The following is an 18,774-nucleotide window of genomic DNA, read 5'->3' as shown; positions in this document are numbered from 1 at the left end:
GAGCCCAACGTGGGGCTCGACTTGAGCCGAAGGCAGATGCTTAACTGACTGAGCCACCCAGGCGCCCCGCTCTTTCTAAAAATATAATTGTGACCATTTTTTTTTTTTCTGCTTCAAAATTGAATTGTCCATAGCTTTGTGTACAGGCCCCATCTGCCTTTTTACCTTCTGTTCCACTTTCCTTCCTCACTTTACACGACTGTGTTCCAGTAGTGTTGATCTACTTAGGGCCTTTCCAAATAATCTGCTGGTCTGTGCCTCCTTGTCTTTGATATGTCCTTCCACCCTTCATCTTCTCCCCCACTCCCCCAAACTGATATTTAGTCTTCAGAACTTTTCCCAAAGCTAATCTCATCTGTTCTAGTTCAATAGCTGGTGCAAATCAGTACTGCATGTAATACACTATTATAATCATTTATTTGCCTGATGTGCCTTCCGAGACTGGAACTCCTTGTGGCCACAGAAGTCTAATCACCTTGTGTGCCCATTACTTAACACAGGATCTCACACATAGAAGATGCTTAGTAAATCTTTTCTAAGTAAAATCTAATATAACCCATTTATTTTATAGATGAGGAAAATGAGGCCCAGAGAGGTAAGTGAATTGTCAGAGGCTATTGATTAATTTGGTTAAAAGTAATCATTAGTAGTGTTATTTGTATATTATATATCCTGAACTTATTTACTTATTTACCTATTTTCTTTCTTTCTTTCTTTCTTCTTTTTTTTTGTGTGTGTGTGAACAAGGTTATTGTGGATAAAACTATGGGCTCTGGAGTTGAACTGGTTTTGATTCCTGATTCTGCTACATATTTTGACTTTGAGCAAGTTACTTAACCTCTTTAAGCTCCAGTTTCCTCAGTTACGATAGTAGTAATAATAGTATTATAGTATTATTATGGTATTATAAAGAATAAATGAAGTAATCTGAGTAAAGGGTTTAGAACAATGCTTGGCACAGAGTAAGCAGTAAATATAGTCACTATTGTTAGCATCTGTCATTGTTCATTGGCCACAATGCCTGCTGGAAAAGGCATGAGATTTAGTTGTTATTACAGCTGGTTTTGGTTCTCTTATAGGCAAGCTGACTGATAGAACGGCAAGCATTTTCCAAGGCAACCAAATGAAACTGAAGCTGGTCAATATTCAAAAAGCTAAAATCTCGGCAGCTGCATTCACAAAAGCCTTCTGCCATCACAAAGTCATTGAGCTAGATGCTACTGCTGTGCACACTGACCTCCCAGTTCCAGACATCATAAGTGGACTCTGCAGCAATAGCTGGATCCAGCAAAACCTTCGGTGTCTCCTGTTGGACTCGGCAAGCATCCCTCGAGATTCAAGACTACTCTTCTTTGGTCAGCTCACTGGTCTTCGCATTTTAAGTGTTTTCAATGTTTGTTTTCATAGTGAAGACCTGGCTAATGTTTCTCAGTTACCAAAACTGGAAAGCTTGGATATCTCCAATACTCTGGTCACTAACATCTCTGCACTCCTTACCTGTAAGGATCGACTCAAATCTCTGACAATGCACTATCTGAAATGTCTGACTATGACCAAACCACAAATTCTTGCAGTTATTAGAGAACTTAAATGTCTGCTTCATCTTGATATTTCTGATCACAGGCAACTCAAATCAGATTTAGCTTTTCATTTGCTGCAGCAAAAGGATATTCTGCCTCATCTTGTGTCGCTGGATATTTCAGGGGGCAGTTGCATCACCGATGGAGCTGTAGAACTGTTCATACAGCAGCGACCTGCGATGCAGTTTGTGGGACTGTTGGCTACGGATGCTGGTTATTCTGACTTCTTTACTGCAAAGCAAGGCTTGAGGGTTTGTTTTTTATCTGAAATCAGTTTGTTTCCTTTGTTCAGAACGTTACTAGGTTTTTGTTGTATATAAGAATGTACACGAGGTATTAGGGTTACAGAGACAGATAAAAAAATCCTTAAGGAGTTTAATAATTACTCTCTAGCTACCATGTGGTAGGTTCTGGAATTATGACCTTAAACAAGATATGGTCCTGGCCTCCAGGTCTTCTAGTCTAGTTTGGTATGGTAAGTATAGCCATTTATACATTCACTCCTATGTACCAGATGCCACATTGTGCATGTTGTTTCCCTCTTTAATCCTCCCATTTTACAGATGAGGAAATGGAAGCTCAGAGTTAAGCTAATCATATAACTGTGTATTAAATGATAGAACTAGGACTTGTATCCAAGTCTTTGTGATTCTAAAACTTGTGTTGTTTACCTAAATATAATTAGTAAGGCCAGGTGATCAACGTTTTTGGTAAAGATATGAGAGAAAACAATTTTGGAAAGAGTCTTAAGACAGGGTGCCTGGGTGGCTCAGTCGGTTAGGTGTCCAACTCTTGATTTCGGCTAATGTCATGATCTCAGGGTTGTGGGACTGAGCCCTGCATCAGGCTCCATGCCCAGCCAGGAGTCTGCTTGAGATTCTCCCTCTCCCTCTTCTTCTCCCTTTTCTTCTGCCCCTCCCCCTGCTGGCACAAATTGTGCTCACACTCATTCTCTCTCTCTCTCTCTCTCTCTCAAATAAACAAATCCTTAAAAAAAAGAAGAAGAAGAAAGTTTTGAACATTGCCAGAATAAGTTTATAGCCAGTCATGGTGCTGTTTTTTTAATTTGTATTTTTTAAAATGTGAAACACTTTACAGATACGCGTATTATCTTTTCGTAGGGGCCGTGCTGATCTTCTCTGTATTGTTCCAGTTTTAATATATGTACTGTTGAAGGAAGCACTCATGGTACTGTTTTTAAAACAGCATATATTTAAATATTTATGTTTCAGAATATTTCTTTTTTAAAACAGTGGTTCTCTACCTTGGTTGTACATTGTAATCACTTTGGAAGTTTTGAAATGTGCTGATGCCCGTGTCTGATCTCCCAGAGATTGATTTAATTGGTCTGGGACTTGGAGTGGGCATCAAAATTTTGAAAGTTCCCAGGTAATTCTAATGTGCAGCCAGGGTTCAGAAACACTGCTTTAAAATGCTTTATAATTACACCATATGTAATTCCTTCTAGGATGAGAGAGCAAAATGATTTGCAATCATTAGTTGTATTTATTTATTTACTTACTTACTTATTTACTTACTGTGCCCAGCCTGGGGCTCGAACTCACAACCCAAAGATCAAGAGTCACATGCTCCATCGACTGAGCCAGCTGGGTGCCCCAGTTGTTTTCACATTTTTATTCTCCCCCCCCACCCCCCAACAAAAGGTCTCTCACGTAATTACTGAACCAGCCTACTGGTGCAGAAGCATAGTGACAGAGAAAAATCATTTCCCCAATAAAACATATCTATTGTTCAGGTAGCAGTGATGTTTACAGAGTGATAGGATATGAGCTCATGACCTTCATGCAGCATAAATGTGTGTACCATCTCATGTGCGATCCCTTTAGACCCAGCTTGGTTCTTCTTCAATGCCTCTTCTTGGAGTTGTACTGAATTTTATTATTCGAATAATTTTCATTCGAATCTACTGGGGAATGGGACGCTTCTGCTTTTGTTTCTTGGCCAGGAATTGCTTGATCCTGAAAGTCTTGTGAGAAGACATGGCAAAGGACAGTCAACCGCATACACCATGATGGCATAGAAAAGGAGAGAGCTATTTTCACATTTTTATTCTTTGATTTGAAAATAGCAATTGTAATTTGAAGTCCTTTTATATTTTAGAAGAAATATTTATTCATTTATTTATTTGAGAGAGAGAGCACGCGCGAGTAGGGGAAAGGGCAGAGGAAGAGAATATCCAAGCAGACTCCCACTGAGTGCGGAGCCCTACATGGGGCTCAGTCTCATGACCTGTGAGATCAGGACCTGAGCCCGAAATCAAGAGTGACACTTAACTGACTGAGCCACCCAGGTGCCCCTGAAGTCCTTTTAATTTTCTGGCATGTCTATTGAAGCTGGAGCCATCAGTTACATCATTAGCCTTGAAATAGAGGTAATAATGTGCACTTTCAGATTAAATATGTAGAGAATTGTTTACTAGGAATGTATGCCTAGGCCTGTTTCAGATTAATAGCATTTTTTTTTTAAGATTTTATTTATTTAAGAGAGTGAGAAGGAGCGTGAGAGGGGAGAGACTCAGAGGGAGAAGCAGACCCCCCGCTTAGCGGGGAACCCGATGCGGGACTTGATCCCAGGACTCCAGGTTTATGATGAGCCAAAGACAGTCGCTTAACCCAACTGAGCCACCCAGGCGCCCCAGATTATTAGCATTTAGTGTCGCAGTGATCAAAAGACTGCCGCAATCGGGGAAAAATTGTTTTTAGCTCATAAACTCTTGGTATATGCAATAATATGGGACAAATGTTGGAATATTCTGTAGACGGATTATGCATGTAGTTAAAATACTGTCAGAGTGGGTACGCCAAAAGAAAACGAGAAACTGTGTTTCAGTAAACTTACCTGGTATACATGTGAGTTTAGTTTATTTTTTGAAATTTTGAAATTTTTGAAAATTTAAAATTATGCATTATACGCAGTGTTAGATATTGTTGGGATGGAGAGGAGAAACCACAATTCTCCCACTACTAAGAAACTCTAAAGATCTTAAGCCAGCCTTATGTGGAGTGTAAGGTATGGCAAATTTAAAAGGTATGTTTCAGGGGCGCCTGGGTGGCTCAGTTGGTTAAGCTTCTGCCTTCGGCTCAGGTCATGATCCCAGGGTCCTGGGATCGAGCCCTACATCGGGCTCCCTGCTTTGCAGGAAGCCTGCTTCTCCCTCTCCCACTCCCCCTGCTTGTGTTCCCTCTCTTGCTGCCTCTCTCTGTGTCAAATAAATAAAATCTTTAAAAATAAAGGGGGGGGGTTATGTTTCAGGAAACCTTTTATTTAATGGAAGCAGATATTTATTGCACCGCAAATTAGAATGGGCAGCATGTACTTAATTCCTCTAAAATAGGCAGAAAGTGGGGGGTGCCTGGCTGGCTTAGTCGGTAGAGCGTATAACTCTTGATCTCAGGGTCATGAATTCAAGCCCCATGTTGAGCATGGAACCTACTTATAAAAATAAAAATAAAAAATAGGCAGAAAGGACACCCAACATTAGTATTAAAAGCCACGCAACATCTTCATTTGGTAGGGAATCCTTGTTGATCCATTGGTGGGGTGTGGCAAGAGTTCCTTCTGAAGATTGTTTTGTAATGGCATCTGCAGGAAGCCAGGGAGAAGAGAGGGTGAGGCAACAGCTATCTGGTCTTTTGCTTGGTCTTGCTGTGGCTTATCCTTTGTTCCTTTTCAGGTCTTACATCTGGATGATCATAAATCTTTTAAAAATTTTAGAATATATCCATTGTTTAGATTCTGAATGTGTAGGTCCTTGGCAATTTATGTATAGTGCTTAAAAATTGTTTTGATATAATTTTTAACTTGTGGGTCACTAATTTTAAACATTTGCCACATTTGTTTTATCATATCCTCTTTCTATGCACAATTTTTTTCTGAACCATTCAAGAGTAGGTTGCATACATCATGCCCCTCTAGCCCTTAATGCTTGATTTTGTATTTCCTAAGATCAGTGATATTCTCCTCAATGGCCATCGTGCAGTTATCAAATTTCAGGGAATTTAACATTGATGCAATACTGTACATAATCTTACTGTACATATTTACAGTGTTGATTATCCCCATAATGCCCTCTGTAAAATATTTTTCCTTTTAGTCTGGTGTCATTTTTGCATTCATTTGTCATGTTCCTTTGTAATTTAATCTGGAAGAGTTCTTAGTCCTTCCTGTCCTTTGTGACATTGATATTTTTGAGGAATACAGACTAGCTTTGTTTTGTTGACTTTTTTGAAGAATAGAATGTTCCTCATTTTGGGTTTGTCTGATGTTTCCGTATAATCAGTTTCTTCGTTTTTGGCCAGAATTCTGTGTGAAGGATATTGTGACAGTCTCAAGAATATTAATCCTGGAGCGCACAGTGCCTCTCATTAGTCATGTTACTTTTTATCACGTGGTCAAAAGTATTGTCCAGATATTAGATAAAATTGTACAGATAAAATACTATTTACATAGTATTGTTATTCTTTCTACACTATATATAAGTAATATTTTTTTCTCTTGCAACTAATAAGTGGTATATAAGATACTTGAAGACTGTGAATATCCTGGTCCTCATCAAACTTTCTAATCTGGATTTAGCGCCACTGAAGATTCTTACCTGAACCAATCTTTACTGGAATCGTTGCAAAGTGATGATTTTCCAACTCCAGCCCTCCTTTCTACAGTTAGTAGTAGGCTTCCTACTGTGAGGAAGAACCCTGTCTTCTCCCTCTATGTCTAACCTATCCTCAGTGTGAACTCATTGATTCTTGTTGTTTTCAGGGGTTTACCATTCATTACTGTCCTTAATTATTTTGATGCTCAGTTTGTTACAGATTGGCCAATGAGAGCTCCTTCATACTGGCTCCTATATTATTTTTTACTGCTCCCATTATAATTGTTGTTATAATTTTGAGTACTTCCTCACTTTTAGCACATTAAGGTGTTCTAGGCTTCTTATGCTTCCCTGTTTTAGCCCTTCTGACATTTCTACTAGGCGCCCAGGTTCCTTTTATTAAGAAGCTAATCTGAATATTGGTATGCTCATTGTTGTTGGTGTACTTTGTTTTTAAGTCCTTTTGGCAAAAGAGATATATGAAATAAGTTTAAAAATAATACTTCTGGGGTGCCTGAGTGGCTCAGTTGGTTAAGCGACTTCCTTTGGCCTGGGTCATGATCCAGGAGTCCCGGGATTGAGTCCCGCATCGGGCTCTCTGCTCAGTGGGGAGTCTCCTTCTCTCTCTGACCCTCCCCCCTCCTCCTTTCTCTCTCTCTCAAAACAAATAAATAAAATCTTTATTTTTTTATTTTTTAAAGATTTTTATTTATTTGATAGAGACAGTGAGAGAGGGGACACAAGCAGGGGGTGGGAGAGGGAGAAGCAGGGATCATGGGATCATGACCTGAGCTGAAGGCAGACGCCTAACGACTGAGCCACCCAGGCGACCCTAAATAAAATCTTTAAAAAAATAATAATAATACGGGGTGCCTGGGTGGCTTGGGTCGTTAAGAGTCTGTCTTCAGCTCGGGTCATGATCCCAGGACCCTGGGATCGAGCCCTCTGCATCGGGCTCCCTGCTCGGCGGGAAGCCTGCTTCTCCCTCTCCTACTCCCCCTGCTTGTGTTCCCTCTCTAGCTGTGTCTGTCTCTGTGTCAAATAAATAAATAAAATCTTTAAAAAAATAAAATAAAAAATAATAATACTTCCAAGTGGCCATCCTCACATCATTTTCCTTTGCCCTTCCCCATTCTGTTTTGTATCTCTTTTCCACAGTGAGAACTTGGTTCTTAGCAGCATTGGCACATTTGCTTAATCCTACAGTACATGTAAAAGAGTTTTCAGAATTGCTATACTTATACTATAGAAAACACAAACCTGCTAAAAAAGAGTTGAAGATTTGTTTGCAGTTCTTTTTTTCTTTTCCTAGACTGAGGGTATAATCAAGGTACGAAGCAGATGTACTTAGGTTCTCTTATTTCTTCCTCTTAATATGTAGTAGGCACTTTGCATTTATTACTTAATAATATGTCTTGAAAATGACCCCATGTCAGTTCATATTTCCATTCTTTTTTTTTAAACTTTTTTTTTTAAGTAATCTCTACCCCCAATGTGGGACTCAAACTCACGACCCAGGGATCAAGAGTAACATGCTGTACCAATTGAGCCAGCCAGGTGTCTCTGTATGTCCATCCTTTTAAATTTTTTGGTTGGCAAACTACACATAACATAATATTTACCATCTTAAGTTTAAATTAAGATGGTAAGTGTATAGTTCAGTGATACTAAATACCTTCATAATGTGTGCAACCATCACCACCATCCATCTCCACAGCTCTTTTCATCTTGTGAAACTCAAATTCTGTATACCCATTCAACACTAACTCCTCATTCCCCCTTCTCTCCAGACCCTGGCAAATGCCATTCTACTTTCTGTTTCTATGATTTTGACTAATTACTTCTATAAGTGGAATCATACTGTATTTGTCTTTTTGTGATTGGCTTATTTCACTTAGCCTATGTCCTCAAGGTTCATCCATGTTGTAACATATTGCAGAATTTCTTTCCTTTTTAAGGTTGAATAATATCCATTATGTATACCACATTTTGTTTGTCCATTTATTGTCAGTAGACACTTTGGATGCCTCCATGTTGCTTCCAGCTATTGTGAAAAATGCTATGAACCAGGGTACTCAGATATCTTTTTGAGATCCTGTTTTCAATTCTTTTGGAATATAGCTAGAAGTGGAATTGCTGGATCATATGGTAATTCCATCTTCAATTTGTTGAGCTGTCACACTGTTTCCCACAGCAGCTGTACAGTTTTATATTTCACAAATGGTTCATAAACATTCCAATTTCTCTGCATCCTTGTCAACACTTGTTAATTTCTGTTTTTGTTTTTGAACACTAACAATCGTAGTGGGAGTGAGGTGGTATCTCATTGAAGTTTTGATACGCATTTCCCTACTGATCAGTGATTTTTAAGCATGTTTTCATGAGCTTATTGGCCATTTCTTTGTCTTCTTTGGAGAAGGTTAAGTCCTTTGCCCATTTTTGAGTAGGGTTGTTTTTTGTTGTTGAGTATAGTTCTCTCTATATCATGAATATAGGTATCTATTCATATATCTGTCCCTTACCAGATACATGATTTTCTGATACTTTCTCCCTTTCTGTGGATTGCTTTTTTACTCTGTTGATAATATAATTTGAACAAAATTTAAAAAATAAAATTTAGGTCCAGGGTGCCTGGCTGGATCAGTTGGTAGAGCATACGACTCTTGATCTCAGGGTTTTAAGTTCAAGCCCCACACTGAATATAGAGATTACTTAAAAAAATTTTTTTCTTTGAGGTCCGATACTTAGATTTTTTTCTTTTATTGCCAGTCTTTGGTATCCTATCTAGTAAATCATTTTCAAATCCATTGTCATGAAACTTTTTTTTTTTTTTAAGATTTTATTTGTTTGAGAGAGTGAGCAAGCGAGAGAGATAGAGCATGAGCAGGGGGAGAAGCAGACTCCCCACTGGGCAGGGAGCCCACTGCAGGGCTTGATCCCAGGACCCCAGGATCATGACCTGAGCCAAAGGCCGATGCTTAACCAACTGAGCCACTCAGGTGCCCCAAGGAATTGTCATGAAGCTTTTGCCCTAGGTTTCCTTGTAAGAGTTGTATAGTTTTAGGTCTTATATTTAGGTCTTTGATCCATTTGGAGTTAATTTTTTATATGGTGTATTTATTTTATTCTTTTGCATGTGCATATCCAGTTTACTCAACACAATTTTTTTGTTTTTAATTTTATTATGTTATGTTAATCACCATACATTACATCATTAGTTTTTGATGTAGTATTCCATGATTCATTGTTTGCCTATAACACCCAGTGCTCCATTCAATACGTGCCCTCTTTAATACCCATCACCAGGCTAACCCATCCCCCCACCCTCACTCAGCACAATTTCTTGAAAAGACTGTCCTTTCCTCGTTGAATGGTTGTGGCACCCTTGTCAAAAATCATATGATCAGGGCACCTGGGTGGCTCAGTTGGTTAAGCGACTGCCTTCGGCTCAGGTCATGATCCTGGAGTCCCGGGATCGAGTCCCGCATCGGGCTCCCTGCTCAGTGGGGAGTCTGCTTTTCCCTCTCCCACTCCCCCCTCTTGTGCTCTCTCTCTCTCTCTCTCTCTCTCATTCTCTCTCTCAAATAAATAAATAAAATCTTTAAAAAAAAAATCATATGATCACATATATGACTATATGTGTAAGGGCTTTCTATTTTGGAGCTTTCTGTTCTATTCCATTGGTCTATATGTCTGTCTTTATGCCAGTACCACACTGTTTTGATTTCTGTAGCTTTGTAGTTAAGTTTTGAAATTAGGTGACTTCTCCAGTCTTGTTCTTTTTTAAGATGGCTTTGTCTATTTGTGGTCCTTTGGAACTCCATATGAATATAGGATGGATTTTTCTGTTTTGGTAAAAAAAAGTCTTAGGGGTTTGGTAGGGATTGCAGTGAATATGTAGACCACTTTGGGTAGTATTGTTATCTTACGTCTTTTGATCTATGAACATGTCTGTCCATTTATTTATGTCTTCTTTCATTTCTTTTAGCAGTGTTTTGTAGTTTTCGTTGTGTAAGTCTTTCACCTCTGGGGTTAATTCCTAAGTGCTTTATTATATTATTATAAATGGAATTGTTTTCATAATTTCCTTGGCAGATTGTTCATTGTTATTATACAGAAATGTAGCTGATTTTTTTTTTTTTAAGATTTTATTTATTTGACACAGACACAGCGAGAGAGGAAACACAAGCAGGGGGAGTGGGGGAGGGAGAAGCAGGTTCCCGCAGAGCAGGGAGCCCGATGTGGGGCTCGATCCCAGGGCTCTGGGATCATGACCCAAGCTGAAGGCAGATGCTTAACGACTGAGCCACCCAGGCGCCCCTGTAGCTGATTTTTTAAAAAGATTTATTTATTTAAGAGAGAGACTGTGGGGGAGGGGCAGAGGGATTGGGGAGAGAATTCATAAGCAGACTCAGCACTGAGTGCGGAAACCAATGTGGGACTTGATCTCATGACCCTGAGATCATGACCTGAACTGAAACCAAGAGTTGGATGCTCAACCGACTGAGCCATCCAGGTACCCTGAAATGTATCTGATTTTTTTATGTTTGCTTTGTTTCCCGCAACTTTTAGTTCATTTATTAGCACTAATGGCGCTTTTGTGTGTGTGGGATCTTTAGGGACTTCTGCATATGAGATGATATTAATCTGCAAACAGAGATAATTTTACTTTTTCCTTTGCAATTTGGATGTCTTTTATTTCATTTTCTTGCCTAATTGCTCTAGCTAGGACTTCCAGTACTATGTTCAGTGGAAGTCATGAAAGTGGGTAGCCTTGTCTTGTTCTTGATCTTAGAGTAAATGCTTCCAGTCTTCTACCATTGAGTATGATGTTCACTGCAGGTTTTTTTATACATGGCTTTAAAAAAAATTTTTTTTAAGATTTTATTTATTTATTTGACAGAGAGAGACGCAGCAAGAGAGGTAACACAAGGGGCGCCTGGGTGGCTCAGATGGTTAAGCATCTGCCTTCGGCTCAGGTCATGATCCCAGGGTCCTGGGATTGAGTTCCACATCAGGCTCCCTGCTCAGAAGGGGGCCTGCTTCTTCCTCTCCCTCTGCTGCTCCCCCTGCTTGTGCTCTCTCGCTCTCTCTGTCAAATAAATAAATAAAATCTTAAAAAAAAAAAAGGGAACACAAGCAGGGGGAGTGGGGGAGGGAGAAGCAGGCTTCCCTCAGAGCAGGGAGCCTGATGCGGGGCTCGATCCCAGGACCCTGGAATCATGACCTGAGCTGAAGGCAGACGCTTAACAACTGAGCCACCCAGGCACCCCTTTTATACATGGCTTTTATTAAGTTGAGGTAGTTTCCTTCTATTTCTAGTTTTTTTAATGTTTTTGCCAGGAAAGGGTTATCAGATGCTTTTTCTGCATCAGTTCAAACGGTCATGTTTTTTCCCTTAGTTCTGTTAACATGTATTCCACCTTTCAATTTCCATATGTTAAACCATCTTTGCAATCCAGGAATAAATCCCACTTGGCCATGGAATATAATCCATTTAATATGCTGCTGAATTTAGTTTGCCTGTATTTTGTTGAGTCTTGAATCACTGTTCATAAAGTGTATTTATCTGTAGTTTTCTTGTAGTATCTTTATCTGGCTTTGGTGTCAGGGTAATGCTGGCCACATAGAATGAATTAGGAAGTGTTTTCTCTTCAATTTTTGTTAAACTTTATGAAGGATTGGTATTCTTCCTTAGATGTTTGGTAGAACTTAATAGCAAAGCCATCAGATCTGACTTTTCTTTGCAGGAGATCTTTGATTACTCATCGATTGTCCTTACTAAGTTACAGGTCTCTTAAAAATTTTCTGTTTCTAGAAATTTGTCCATTTCATCTAGGTTATTCAATTTGTTGTAGCATAATTGTTCATAATACTCTTATAATTTTTTCTTTATTTCTCTAGAATTGGTAGGAATGTCCCCACATTCATTTCAGATTTTAGTATTTTGAGTCCTTTCTTTTTTTCTTAGTCCATCTAGTAGCTAATGGTTTGTCAATTTTATTCAAAGAACCAACTTTTGGTGTTACTAATTTTCAGTGTTATTTGTCTATTCTTTATTTCATTGATCTCTGCTGTAATCATTATTATTTCCTTCATTCTGCTAGTTTGGGGTCTAATTTGTTCTTTTTCTTGTTTCTTAAGTTGTGAAAAGATAGGTTGTTGACTTGAGATTTTTCTTGTCTTCTTAATTTAAGCATTTATAGCTATAAAATTCCCCCTAGCACTGCTTTCACTGGGTCCCATAAGATTTAGTATGTTGTGTTTTTTGTTTTCATTTGTCTCTAAATATTTTCTAATTTCCCTGTGATTTCTTCTTTGATCCATTGGTTGTTTAAGAGTATGTTATCTAATTTCCATAAATTTATAAATTTTCTAGTTTTACCTCTGTTATTTCTAACTTCATCCTGTTGTCAGAAAAAACACTTTGTATGATACCTATTTTTTTTAAATCTATTGAGTCCTAATTTGTGGTCTGACATATGGTCTATCCTAGAAAAGTCCCATGTGCACTTGAAAGAATGTGGATGCTGGTGTTGTTGGGTAGAGTGTTTTGCACTTTTAGATCTAGTTGGTTTATTGTGTTAAGTCCTCTCTGTTCTTACTTCTGTCTGGTTGTTCTATCCATTATTGAGTGGGTTGTTGAAGTCTCCATTATTGTAGAAATGTCTATTTCTCCCTTTAATTTTGTCAGTTTTTGTGTCATGTGTTCTAATGGTCTGTCATTAGGTACATAAATATTTATGCTTATTATATCTTCTTGGTGTATTGAACCTTTTATTAATATGTAATGTCTGGCTTTGTCTCATAACCTCTTTTGATTTAAAGTCTACTTTGTCTGATAGTAGTATAGTCACCCCTGCTCTCTTTTGGTTATGTTTGCATGGAATATTGTTTTCCATCCTTCCATTTTCCATCTAGCTGTGTCTTTGGGTCTAAAGTGAGTCTTTTATAGACAGTGTATAGTTGGATCATGTGTTTTTTATTCATTCTTCCAATCTTTGTCTTTTGATTATATATAGCATTTAATCCATCTACATTTAAAGTGATTAGTGATAAGGAAGGACTTACGTCATTTTGCTCTTTGGTTTCTATATGTTCTGTAGCTTTTTTGTTCCTCATTTCCTGCATTACTGTTTTCTTTTTTGTTCAGCTGATATTTTTTTTTAATTTTCTGAGAATGAGTTTTCTTTTTTTTTTTAAGATTTTATTTGAGAGTGAGCGCAACAGACAGCACAAGCAAGGGGAGGGGCAGAGGGCGAGGGAGAAACAGACTCCCCACTAAGCAGGGAGCTGATTTTTTTTTTTTTATAGCAAAATGTTTAAACTCCTTTCTCATTTCCTATTGTGTATATTCTATAACTGTTTTCTTTATGGTTACCATGGAGATTACATTTAATATCCTAAAGTTAAAATACTCTAATTTGAATTTATACCAGCTTCACTTCAATAACGTAAAAAACTGCTAATTTACATCTCCATCCCCAACCCTTTTAATCAGTGGTGTCCCCAAATTACATCATTATACATTGTCTGCCCCAAAGTATAAAATGATAATTCTTCTTAATCCATTTGCCTATTATGTAGAAAACAGGGGCACCTGGGTGGCTCAGTCAATTAAGCATCTGCCTTTGGCTCAGGTCATGATCTTGGGGTCCTGGGATTGAGCCCTGTGTTGGGCTCCCTGTTCAGTGGGAGAGTCTGCTTCTCCCTCTCCCTCTGTCCCTCCCTCCTGCTCTTGCTCTCAAATAAATAAAATCTATAAATTATGTAGAAAACAAAATTTGCAGTTACAAACCAAAGTTATAATAATAGCTTTTAGAGTAATATTTTTTGAACATGTATTAATTTCTTAAATCCTGTAGAAAACAAAAAGTAGAGTTACAAGCCAGTTTTTGTTTTTTTTTGTTTGTTTGTTTAAGTAATTTGTATGCCCAACATGGGGCTTGAACCCACGACTCCAAGATCAAGAGTTGCATACTGTACCCACTGAGCCAGCCAGGGACTCCTACAGGCCAGTTTTAATATATCACTAGCTTTTAAAATTGCCCTGTATTTACCTTTTTTTGAGGTCTTTATTACTTCATATGGTTTCTTCTTACTGTCTAGTGTTACTTTATTTTGCCCTGCAGGATTCCTTTGAGCATTTCTTTTCTTTTCTTTTCTTTTTTTTTTAAGATTTTTTTATTTATTTGTCAGGAAGAGAGAGAGAGCACAAGCAGGGGAGAGGCAGGCAGACGGGGAAGCAGGCTCCCTGCTGAGCAAGAAGCCCAATGTGGGACTCGATCCCAGGACCCCCAGATCACGACCCGAGCCAAAGGCAGGTGCTCAACTGACTGAGCCACCCAGGCGTCCCATCCTTTGAGCATTTCTTAAAGGGCAGGTTTAGTGGTAATGAACTTCCCCAGCTTTTGTTTATCTGGGAATGTCTTGATTTCTCTCTCACATTTGAAGGACAGTTTTGCTGGATATAGGATTCATGGTTGACAGGGTTTTGGTGTTTTGTTTTTTTTTTTTCCTTTTAACAGTTTAAACATACTGGCCGTGGTCTTCTGGCCTTTAAAGTTTCTGATGAGAAATCTGCAGATAATCTTATCAAGCATCCCTTGTGTGTGATTCACTTCTCTCTTGCTGCTTCCAAGATTTTCTGTCTTTAGCCTACAAAAATTGGATTATAATGTGTCTTTGGTGAGAGTCTTCTTGAGTTCATCGGTGTTCATAGTCATGTCTTTCATCAAATTTGGGAAGTTTTCAGCCATGTTTTCTTCAAATAGTGTCTCTCTCTCCTGGGACTGCCACAATGTGTAGTTTGGTCTGCTTATTGGTATTTCATAGGTTCCTGAAGTTCTGTTCACTTTTTTGAGGTCTTTTTCCTTTCTGTTCCTCTGACCCAGTAATTTCCATGGTCCTATCTTCAAGTTGGTTGATTCTTCTGCCTACTCAAATCTGCCTTTGAATCCCTCTAGTGAATTTTGCATTTTAGTTATTGCACTTTTCACCTCCAGAATTTTTCTTTTCTTTTTTTTTTTTTTTTAAGATTTTATTTATTTGCGAGAGAGAGAATGAGAGACAGAGAGCATGAGAGGGAGGAGGGTCAGAGGGAGAAGCAGACTCCCTGCCGAGCAGGGAGCCCGATGTGGGACTCGATCCCGGGACTCCAGGATCATGACCTGAGCCGAAGGCAGTCGCTTAACCAACTGAGCCACCCAGGCGCCCTCTTTTTTGTTTTCTATCTCTGTTGATTTTTCTCTTTTGATCATACATCATTTCTTTGATTTTATCTGTATCTTCCTTTAGTTCTTTGAACATTTTCAAGAATTCTTTCCTAATAGATCCGCGATCGGGTTTTTTTTTCTTTCTTTACAGGGACAGTTGCTGTTGATTTCTTTTTCTTTTCTTTTCTTTTCTTTTTTTTTTAAAGATTTTATTTATTTATTTGACAGAGACTGAGAGAGAGAGCACAGATAGGCAGAGCAGCAGGCAGAGGGGAGGGAGAAGCAGGCTCTCCGCTGAGTAGGGAGCCCGACGCAGGGCTCGACCCCAGGACCTTGGGATCATGACCTGAGCCAAAGGCAGACACCCAACTGAGCCATCCCCTTTTTTTTTCTTTTTAAGATTTTACTTGAGAGAGGGAAAGGGACAAGCAGACTCCCCACTGCACAAGAGCCCGATGGAGGGCTCGATCCCAGGACCCTGAGATCATGACTGGAGCTGAAGTCAGGCACTTAACCTACTAAGCCACCAAGGCACCCCCTAGATAATAGTTTTAAATATTAGTTTGTTTTCCCCTCAGGAACTTCAGGTATATGCATCATGGATCTTTGTCTTTTTTCCGTATCAACACTTAATCTTAGATCTTTTGTACTTCTTTCTTTTAAAAAATTTTCTTGTTTTCAGGGCGCCTGGGTGGCTCAGAGGGTTAAGCCTCTGCCTTTGGCTCAGGTCATGATCCCAGGGTCCTGGGATCAAGTCCCACATCCGGCTCCCTACTCAGTGGAGAGCCTGCTCTCCCTCTCCCTCTGCACCTCCCCCTGCTCATGCTCTCTCTCTCTGTATCTCTCTGACTCAAATGAATAAATAAATAATATTTAAAAAAATTTTTTTTAAAAATTTGTTTCTTGTTTTCTTGCATTTCTTCCCCTTACCGAATTTTTATTCAAATCTGTCTTTCCTTGGGTACCTTTTAACTTAGTTTTGTTTTTTTTTTTTAAAAAAGATTTCATTTATTTGACAGAGAGAGACAGAGAGAGAGGGAACACAAGCAGGGGGAGCGGGAGAGGGAGAAGCAGGCCTTCTGCCGAGCAGGGAGCCCGGTGCGGGGCTCGATCCCAGGACCCTGGGATCATGACCTGAGCTGAAGGCAGACTCTTAACGACTGAGCCACCCAGGCGCCCCTTTAACTTAGTTTTTATATTTGGTATAATTTTGTCTTTTTCTTCCCTTTTTAATGAATTGTTTTTTCATCTTTTTGTTGAAGATATTTTTTCACATCCCAAAATGCTTATTGAGAATATTTAATTCAGTTTAAAGTGCCGTGTTAAAATTTTCTTCTGATTTGTTGTTGAGTTTTTTTGTTTTTGTTTTTGTTTTTAAAATAAGCTCCACACCCAGCATGGAGCCCAACACAAGGCTTGAACTCACAACCCCGAGATCAAGACCTGAACTGAGATCAAGAGTTGAACGCTTAACTGAGCCACCCAGGCGCCCCTGTTGTTGGTTTATAGGAAGAATTTTTCTCAGCTGAAATGTGTAGATTTGCTGCTTAAATATTTCTTATAATAGCCTTATATGGAATTGGTTTGAATTTTTAATTTTTTGTTATTTAATTGACATAGTTCCTAATTCAGAAGCATTATCCATTAGTGATGTCAATTAACAATGTGAGGTTTCTTGAGTGATGTTGTTACTGGTCATGGTAGAGTAGAGAGGGGAGTGTTTTTCTTTTCATTTTTGCAAGATCTGAATTTCCCCCTTTATTTTCTTTTTTTCCCTTCACTATCTAGGAATGCTGAAAATTGGGTCATACCTAGTTTTATTTGCATTCCTTGTTAATTTTATGTTTTGTATCTGGGGGTACCATTATCCTCCAGACCCAAAGTCTATGTATAGATTTTTAAAAACTATTACCTAAGTGGTAGCAAGGAAAAATTATGTTAACATTTAATTAATAATAAATAAATAATAATATTTATATAATAATTATGTATTATTATATAATATATAATATATATTATAATAAAATATAATATTTATATAATAAATAAATAATAAATAAAATATTACTACAAAGAAGTCAGTTCCCTTTTTCATTTTAGTTGTTTTATGTGGCCTTTTACCTTTCTCTTATTGTCTAATTTATTCTATATGAGTAGTACTTAGAAGATATGCAGTCTTGGTTTTGATTGTTTAAAAATTTATATGCTAGCCATTGTTCAGTTGAAGTCTTAACTGTAATATAGTTGTAGGGAGATGAATTTGGCTCCACTACTTAATTGGTTTGTTACATTTAGCACCATACTTCATCTCTCTGGCCCCATTGTAAAAATGAGGTTGAGGAGAACATTTACCTATTAGACTTAGGATTCGTTTAACTTTGTAAAGCCCCTGGAACATTTAATTGAACACCTGTCATTGTTTCAAACACTCAAAGCCCCTAAAAGCCTGAACTATGAAACCCATTGGTAACATCTTTGTTTTTCAGGTTGCTGGAGGAGCCAATATGAGTCAGATTTCAGAAGCACTGAGCCGATACAGGAATAGGTCATGTTTTATGAAGGAAGCACTCTACAGGCTCTTCACAGAGACATTTTCAATGCAGGTAACCATGCCTGCTATTTTAAAGGTAACTACACTGCAGAAAGGTAGTTTTTGTTACTACTTTTTGCTTAGTTCAATTAAAGGTGTTCACCAAACACACGGAGTACAGTAACTTATATGCCTTATTCTATAGTGAGCCAAAGTACCCTCACGGAGAAAGGAAAACAGTGTTAGGCTTAATTAACTGCCAGATCATCTCTCATTTTCAGCATCTAAATTAGTTCAAGTCATCCAGTGTTTTGATTTAGTCTGAGAACGAGACATAGGACATATGTACTATTTTGCCTAAAATAGGAGATCTTAATCTATAAACAAAGTATTCACTTTGCTGTAAATGTTTCTTATTTATTCATTCATTTACTCTTTAAAACCTAACGTCTGGTTTTCTAAAAGAAAACAACAGTGTCTTCAACAAGAACAGAGCAAAAAAATGAAGGTGCCAGATTTACCATATCAAGTATTTTGTGAATAAAGTAAAATGACCAGTATTGATAGGGCCAAACTTTGCTTTGGTTTATAGAAAAATGAATTTGTTTTAAATGTTATTGGAAGTATTAAGTGGTTTGGGAAAGAAAAGTGCATTTATTTAAGGTGAAACGTAACATGAAAATGAAGACTTGAAGTCACTTTGTCTTTATTATTATTTGTAATTCTTTATAGTTCCTTAAAAAAATTGGGTATTTCTGCACTGTGGGAGATAAGCTTTGTTCATAACTTAAAAGCAGTACCGTATAAAGTGAAAAAAACTCTGGACCTTTGTTTCCC

The 18,774-nt window shown here is 38.2% G+C and overlaps 1 protein-coding gene and 1 non-coding gene across 2 annotated transcripts in view; one reads left to right on the top strand and one right to left on the bottom strand.

Annotated features, from left to right (window-relative positions):
• The window catches only part of ZYG11A (zyg-11 family member A, cell cycle regulator), a 60,929-nt gene that overhangs the window by 14,947 nt on the left and 27,208 nt on the right, over positions 1 to 18,774 (top strand). The window contains 2 exon segments of the mRNA XM_032414509.1: positions 1,080 to 1,831; positions 17,894 to 18,034. Of these exon segments, the coding sequence (XP_032270400.1) occupies positions 1,080 to 1,831; positions 17,894 to 18,034 (893 nt within the window).
• LOC116626818 lies at positions 2,657 to 2,763 on the bottom strand. The gene has a single exon (XR_004298343.1). It is a non-coding gene; the product is annotated as a U6 spliceosomal RNA (small nuclear RNA).

Source organism: Phoca vitulina, unplaced genomic scaffold (genome assembly GCF_004348235.1).
Source record: "Phoca vitulina isolate PV1807 unplaced genomic scaffold, GSC_HSeal_1.0 scaffold2, whole genome shotgun sequence".
Lineage (NCBI taxonomy): Eukaryota > Metazoa > Chordata > Mammalia > Carnivora > Phocidae > Phoca > Phoca vitulina.
The sequence above is the reverse complement of the archived record's forward strand: the minus strand, read 5'-3'. Positions and strand labels throughout refer to the sequence as shown.